This window comes from Echinops telfairi, unplaced genomic scaffold (assembly GCF_000313985.2).
Source record: "Echinops telfairi isolate 266 unplaced genomic scaffold, ASM31398v2 ScPeMD7_3533;HRSCAF=4204_1, whole genome shotgun sequence".
NCBI classification, from domain to species: Eukaryota; Metazoa; Chordata; class Mammalia; order Afrosoricida; family Tenrecidae; genus Echinops; species Echinops telfairi.
In genome coordinates, this window is record NW_022107432.1 from 12,411,142 (window position 1) to 12,418,402 (window position 7,261).

At 44.1% G+C, this 7,261-nt stretch overlaps 1 protein-coding gene and 1 long non-coding RNA gene across 2 annotated transcripts; one reads left to right on the forward strand and one right to left on the reverse strand.

Annotated features, from left to right (window-relative positions):
• Positions 1–4,119: 4,119 nt before the first annotated feature.
• Positions 4,120–5,454, reverse strand: LOC123522231. Its single transcript, XR_006680516.1, has 2 exons — positions 5,385–5,454; positions 4,120–4,295 (listed from the first exon to the last, which is right to left on the reverse strand). It is a non-coding gene; the product is annotated as an uncharacterized LOC123522231 (long non-coding RNA).
• A 358-nt stretch (positions 5,455–5,812) lies between these two features.
• Positions 5,813–6,299, forward strand: LOC123522234 (copper transport protein ATOX1-like). Its single transcript, XM_045294751.1, has 2 exons — positions 5,813–5,843; positions 6,052–6,299. Exons 1-2 carry the CDS (start codon positions 5,813–5,815, stop codon positions 6,297–6,299), a joined length of 279 nt encoding a protein of 92 aa, XP_045150686.1.
• Positions 6,300–7,261: the final 962 nt, after the last annotated feature.

Sequence of the window (7,261 nt, forward strand, 5' to 3'; positions counted from 1 at the left end):
ATGAGTTGTACGATCTCTCAATAAAATGATTTTTTAAAAAACTAGTCTTGGTGCTGTTAAGCATCAGGCTGCTGACCAGAAAGTTTGGTACTTTAAATAAGCCAGGGGCTCTGCTTCCATTAGGGTTTACAGCTTTGAAACCCTATGGAGCAGTCCTTACTACTCGGTCCTGTATGGTCACTAGAAGTCGGAAGTGACTTAACCGACAGCAGTGAGTCTGGATTACAGGTTTGTATGGAGAATATCAGAACAGCTACATAGTCTCAAGGAAAACTCACAGGCAAACACCATAGAGCATGAGATGGGAACAGTATGAAATAGTGACAGAGGTAAGTACCGCACATTATGTGGACACAGAGGAGCTGCAATGAATCTTGCACTGTGGAAGTCATAGAAGGCTTCCCAGGGGAGGCAAGTCCTAAATTTAGTCCCCAGCAGGAGGAAGAAATTGGGAGGGGAAAGGGTACTATACGTAGACAGGATAGCATGAGTGTGTAGGCTGAAAAATGACCAGAAATATCAGGTCTTCATTCATAGAAGCTGGAAAGGATACCTTGTAAGGAAGAGGAGTCTTTGCAGATGGGATTAAAGTCAAGATCTTGGCTTGGGGTATTACCCAGGATCAGCTGGACAGGCCTTGAATCAATGGCAAGTGGCACTAAGAGGGAGATTCCATTCACACAGAAGCAAAGGCTATGGGAAGTCTACCACAGAGACTGGGGTGATGTGGCCACAAGCAACAGAAGGCTGACAGCTACTAGACGTTGTCAGGGATTCTGCTGTCAGTTTGGGAGTGGTTATGTGACCCTGCCAACTGAATCTGAATCTGACCTCTGGTCTTCAGAACCATCAGCAAATAAGTGCCTCTTGTTTAAAGCTACCCAAAAAAGTGTGGTAATTTGTTACAGAAAAAAAAAAGAAGAAGAATAGGAAAGAAACCCTATAGGACAGGATAGAACTGCCCCCTGTGTGTTTCAGAGACTATAACTCTTTATGGAAGTAGAAAGTCTCCTCTTTCTCCGACTGAGTGGCTGGTGGTTTTGAACTGCTGGCCTTGTGATTAACAGCCCAACATATAACCACTATACCACCAACACTCCTATTTGTTATAGCAGCCTGTTATAGCAGGAAACTAATACAGCCAGAAAAGATAATAATGTATTCCAAGAATACCTGCAATATTAAAGATTCCACGGGCAAACTACTGAATGATGCAGGAAGTATCAAAAGAAGAGGGAAAGACTATAGAGTCACTGTATCAAAAAGAACTAGTCAGTATTCAACCATTTCAAGAAGTCCATATGAACCAGAACCAATGGGGTTGAAAGAAGAAGTTAAAGCTGCATTGAGAGCATTATCTAAAAGCAAAACAAAACAACCAAGGCTCTAGGAATTTATAGACTATCAAGTGAAATGTTTCAGCAAGTTGATGAAATACTGAAAGCACTCACTCATCAATACCAGGGAAACTTTGGAAGACAGGTGAGTTAGTTAATTGTGCCACCCTGGCCGATAATCACATGTGGTGCTGGTTGAAAGGCGGAGGGATAAATGGGTGGTGAAGCTTCGCCTTTCTAGTTCTCGGGTCTCTTGTTTTGTGATGGTTGCGTCGGGTGTAGCTGCCTTAGCAGTTCCCTGCTTCAGCTTGCAAGATGGATTTCCTACAAGACATCCCCAAGGAGAAGCCGCATGGATCTATCCTGATGCAGCCCTGGGTGCTGGAGCAGCCATGTGGAGACCCCTGCCAGCGCTGAGATGCTTACACGTTCACTGACTCAGCTTTCCTCCTGCAGTCGGCATCATTGCCTCTGTTTTGTGAGGTGAAGGACTTTGTGGACTGGTGTTGGGTTAATGGGTTAATGTTGGACTTGTGGGCTTGGGCAGCATTGGGTTGGGATGTTTTCGTGATGCACATTTTCTTTGTATAAAACTCTCTCTTATACGTGAGTTGCTGTGGATTTGTTTCTACAAAGTACCTAGACTAATACAACAGGTATTTGGTCAACTGACATTCTAAAGAAAGGCTACCCAACAGAATGCTCCCATGCAAGTAAAATGTTGCTGTAGAATACCCAATGCGATTGCAGCAGTACATTGACAGGGAGCTGCCAGAGGTTCAAGCCAAATTCAGAGGAGGTTGCGGAATAAGTGATATCATCGCTGACATTAGATGGATCTAGAGAATACCAGAAAAAAATGTGAACTTGCTGTTTTATTGGCTATGTCAAGGTATTCAACTGTGTGGAGCTAAACAAGTATGGACAGTCTTGAGAGAATGAGAATTCTCATTGTGCTCATGCAGAACTTGTACATGGATCAAGAGGCAGTTGTGTGAACAGAACAAGGGAAGATTGCATGACTTAAAAGCAAGAAAGGTGTCCATAGGGTTGTTTTTCTCGCCGTACTTAATCTGTATGCTGAGAAAATCATTCAGAAGCTGGATCATTTGAAGGAAAAGATGGCATCAGGATTGGAGGAAGTCTTATTAACAACCTGTGATATGCAGATGACACAGAAGACTTGAAGCACTTGCTGACGAAGACCAAGCATTCCGACCTTCAGTATGGATTACAACTCAGTGCAAAGAAGACCAAAATCCTCTCAATTAGACAAAGAAGGAACATGATAAATAGAGAAAAGATTCAGCTTGTCAAGATCTTGCTTGGATCTACAATCAGTGCTCATTGAAGCAGCAGTCAAGAGATCAAATGATGTGTTGTTTTGAGTAAATCTGCTGGACAAGAGCTCTTGAAAGTGTTGAAAAACAAGGATGTTACTTTGAGGACTAAGGTGAGCCTGACTCAAGCCATGATCTTTTCAATCGCCTCATATGCGTGTGAAAATTGGGCACTGAATAAGGAAGGCCGAAGAAGAGCTGATGTATTTGAATTATGGTGCTGGTGAATACTGAAGGACCGTGGTCTGCCGAAAGGACAAACCAATCTGTCTTGGAAGAAGTACAGCCAGAGTGCTCCTTAGAATCAAGGATGGCCGGATGCATTCTCGTGTACTTTTGACATGTTGACAGCAGAGACTACTAGCCCCTGGAGAGGGATCTCTTGCTTTGTAAAGCAGAGGGGCGGCAAAAACAAGGAAGGCCCTTGACAAGACGGACTGGCACAGTGGCAGCAAAATGGGCTCCAACATAAGAACAATGTTCAAGATGGCACAAGACCAAGCAGTGGTTCTTTCTCTTATACACAGGGCTGCTGTGAGTTGGGACGTCCGCAATGGCACCCAACAACGACAAAAACAGAATTCTTGCCGTGTGCCGCACACTGCTCTGAGTGCCCTATGCATATGAATGAATTCATTTGATCCTCATGACAACAAATTAGCAATTACCATTTAGCATCATCCCTATTTTACATATGGCATGGAGCTTGAGAATTTGTGTTCTAACATGTTCCTAGCATCCCTGGGGGGTGGGACAGTCAATGTTGTAGACAGCTAAGTAAAAGATTAGAGGTTTGAGTCCCTCCAAAATTGACTCAGAAGAAAGGGCCCGACAACCAACTTCTGAAAAATCAGCCCCTGAAGCCCCTATGGGGTACAGCTCTACTTTAATACACGTAGGGACACTGCAAGTGGAATTAGACTCAGTAGCAACTGGTTTGGGGAAGTAGCGTTTCTCCATGCTGGAGAGTAGTCTTCAATTCCTGGCCAATGTGCCTCAGTCACCTCTTCTCGGTTAGTGGAAGTTTGCATTGGCTGCTGACTACAACTACTCCTGGGAAGAAAGCTGAGGCTTTCCTTTCTTGTAAAGATTTAGTCTCAGAAATCCCAATGAGCAATTCCGCTCTGTCCTACATGGTCACTATGAGTTGGAATTGACTCAATGATAGTGAGCTTGGTTTTGCCTTGGTGATGTTGAACAGGTTTGGGCAGTTTCTAGACTGAGGCTAGGAAGAAAGACCTGGCAATCTACATCAGTTCGTGAAAACCCTATGGATCACAATGATGTGATGCCATTGTGCATGAGGTCACCATGAGTTGAGCATGATTCGGTGTCAGTGGACAACGACTATAAGTTCCTGGGTGATGCTGATGCCAAAGGTCTGGGACTCATATCTCGAGTGAGAATCACTCTTCTAGAAGTAAGACTCTCAAGCCGGGCAGTGGCATTATCAGAATTGCATTTTAATAAGCTACTTACAGGCAATGTGAGAGACATTCAACTGCATCTCAAGCGAAAGAAGGAAGGGGCAGCAGTCTGGATGCCTATTCAGTTCAGACTGAGACGTCTTCAAGGCCTTGTATAAGTGACTGCACTCCTCAAGTCTCGGTTTTCTTATCTATAAATGGAGAGTCACTTGTGAGGGTGAAATAAGCTAAATAAATAAAGTATAACGCTTGCCAGATAGCATTATTATCATGGTGGTTTTTTAATCAAATCTATTTAAACAAAACTCTGTGCATAAGAATACAGGGTGGTTGGTTAAATATGGTGTGATTTAATTGCATTTACTAACAAAATTTGGATCAAAAACTTGTACATGGTTTAAGTTGAAATAAATAAAGAAAAAAAACACATAGATTTTCTATGACAAATGTGTTAAAAATCTTCCACCTGATGCTGCAAAAACCCGGAAAAGTTCATGTTATTTTAGAATAAAAACACATGTTGCACTATCAGAGCACAAAACGTGGTGCAACAAAGCCATTTTTAAATGTTTCAGTGTTTCTTACGCCAATTCAATAACTGTTGTGTAACCCTGAGTACGCATACATGGGAACTCGAGCAACATCATATGGAATAGTTAATATTGTACACAACTTCCCAGTCTACACAACAGAAGATGCAATTAATTCTTGGAGTCTGAGTTAACAGGATCAGTCTTAAGGGCATTTTGGAAAACATTGTATTAGGTCATTTTAAAACACTCAGCAAGTTGTGTGGTTTTACATGACCCCTTTCCCCCAAAGTAACTGAATTAGACTGATTTCTACCAGCTATATAGATTCAGGCATTGACTAACGAGCCTGTTCTTTCAAGCAGCTGGACACCGTTTCTATGCGAGGCCATTAATCTTGATCACATTTCTGTGACACCTGAGAAAAAGTAGGTCTTGTCCTCCTTGCTGTTCTAAAAGGCAAATCAGGCACCGAAAGTCTATACCCAAGGTCACTGAAGAAATCTGTTTTGGAGCTGCCACAAGGGGCTAGGTCCCCAGAGAGCCTTTCTGGAGAACTGTTAGATTCCACTGATGCCCTTCAATAGGAGCCCTCGCAGGGCTGCACCCAGGAGGCATCCGTTCAAACAGGGATCTATCAAAGGGCGCCCCCCACATCCATGTCAGAAAACATGCCGGGAGATTATGTCGTTCTTTTTAAACCAGTAGAGTATGATCAGAGAAAAAGAAAAAACTGCCTGTTTTTTTTACCTGTTTTGTTTTCCTGTTGAGCTCCTTCAGAGGCCTTGAATGTCTCTTCATGCTTGTAGAGATGGGCCGTGATATTCTCTTCCGTGAACTGCCTCTTCGGAACCTTTCCCTCTTCGTTCCCTGCCCTATGGTTATGTCTTTTACTTACTAAGGAGAATGATTTGGGGAGCTCTCTTCCTAGTCCTTCAGATGTAGTGAATCTTGCATATTAATAAGAAAACATTTAACTAGAAAATTACCAAAGGAGTAGTGGAGACCCCAAACCCACCTGTCAGATAACTGAGCATTCCCTCTCAGAAGGGCCACAAGGAAGAGATGATAAATCCTGAGTGTGATATGGCACTGATGAACCACATAGCTATCCACTAGTTATTTAATACTTCTTCCCCTTACTCTTATGGTTTTTATTTTTTTATACCTCATTAAGTATGTTAGATTTGTGCATGTTCATGTGTAGATGTAAGATCATTTGGTACATGAAAGTCAAGATACAGAAACAGTAACAGGAGTAATACTTCCCTGAGGGCACAGGAAGTGGGGGTGGGGGTAGCTCATAGCATTGATTGTATAATTCCACTCGACGGTATTGGAAAACAGAATTGTATGTGAATGAATATATTGGACTGTGTAAGATATGGGGGGAAAACTATTATAGAAAACAAAGAAGGGGGAGACCGAACCCCTACCCACCGACCTGGAGGACCGCTGTCACCACCTTCCATCTTGCCGAAACACGTGTTCTCCGTGGACATGGCCTGTGAGGTCAGTCGAGTCCTCAACAAGCTGGGAGGGGTTCAGGTTGACATCGACCTGCCCAACAAGAAGGTCTGCGTGGACTCGGAGCACAGCGTGGACACTCTGCTGGAGACCCTGAAGAAAACGGAGGAAACCGGGTCCTACCTTGGTCCCCAGTAGCACAGGCCAGGCCCCTGACCCACAGGATGAAGAAATCTGTTTTGGAGCTGCCACAAGGGGCTAGGTCCCCAGAGAGCCTTTCTGGAGAACTCAGTTAGATTCCACTGATGCCCTTCAATAGGAGCCCTCAAAGGGCAGGTTGGCTGATCCTCTCCTGTCCTGGCTTCCAGAAAGACCAGCAGCCCTGCTCGGTGATATGAGTTCCTGTGGAGACCCTCACTCATCCGATGCCTCTCTTGCTTCCTTGCAGTAAAGCCACCCTGCTTTTATTGGAAAAAAAGAAAGAAAAAGAAAACAAAGAAGGATAAGGGTTCCTAGGTGGTATGGTGGGGGAGGGAGGGGGGAAAAGGGGAGCTGATATCAAGGAGCTCAAGAAAAAAGAAAATAAAAAAAAAGAAAAAAGAAAATATTGTTTAACTGATTGTGGCTGAAATTTTACAATACTACTTGATGTGATTGAACTATGGAATGTTATATGTAAGAGCTCCCAATAAAATGATTTAAAGAAAAGAAAACGGGCAAAGGATAAGAACTTTTTTTTAAAGAACGGTTTTAAAGAAAGAAAAATAGGGGGGGCCGTGCTGGGCTGCCCGAAGTGGGCCTTCGAGCTGAAGGCGGGAAAATGGCGGACTCCTCAGACCGCGGTGGCAGGTGGTGGGCATGCTGCAGTGAGCAGAGCCGCAGCAACCAGTGTGCCCGCTTGTCCAGATTGGGGGATCCTGGCTTCCTGCTGACCACTCCAGGAAGACCTTCTGAAGACCTGCCCACTGTGTCTGTCTCCTGTGACAAGCCTTCCTGGTCCCTCACTGCCTGGAGCAGGGATCAGGGACTCCTCCTGTTTTCATGTGGTCCGTGAGCTGAGAACGGTGTTGATGTACTCATAGGGGTACAAAGAATCAAAAGAAGACTGCGTGGTGACACATGGAACGCATATGCACTTCAGATGTGGCTGCACGGAGCCA

Coding starts and splice junctions, on each gene's coding strand:
- LOC123522234 (XM_045294751.1), top strand. CDS start 5,813: ATGTTAGATTTGTGCATGTTCATGTGTAGAT. Junction 5,844..6,051: donor GTGCATGTTCATGTGTAGAT/GTAAGATCATTT, acceptor AAAACAAAGAAG/GGGGAGACCGAACCCCTACC.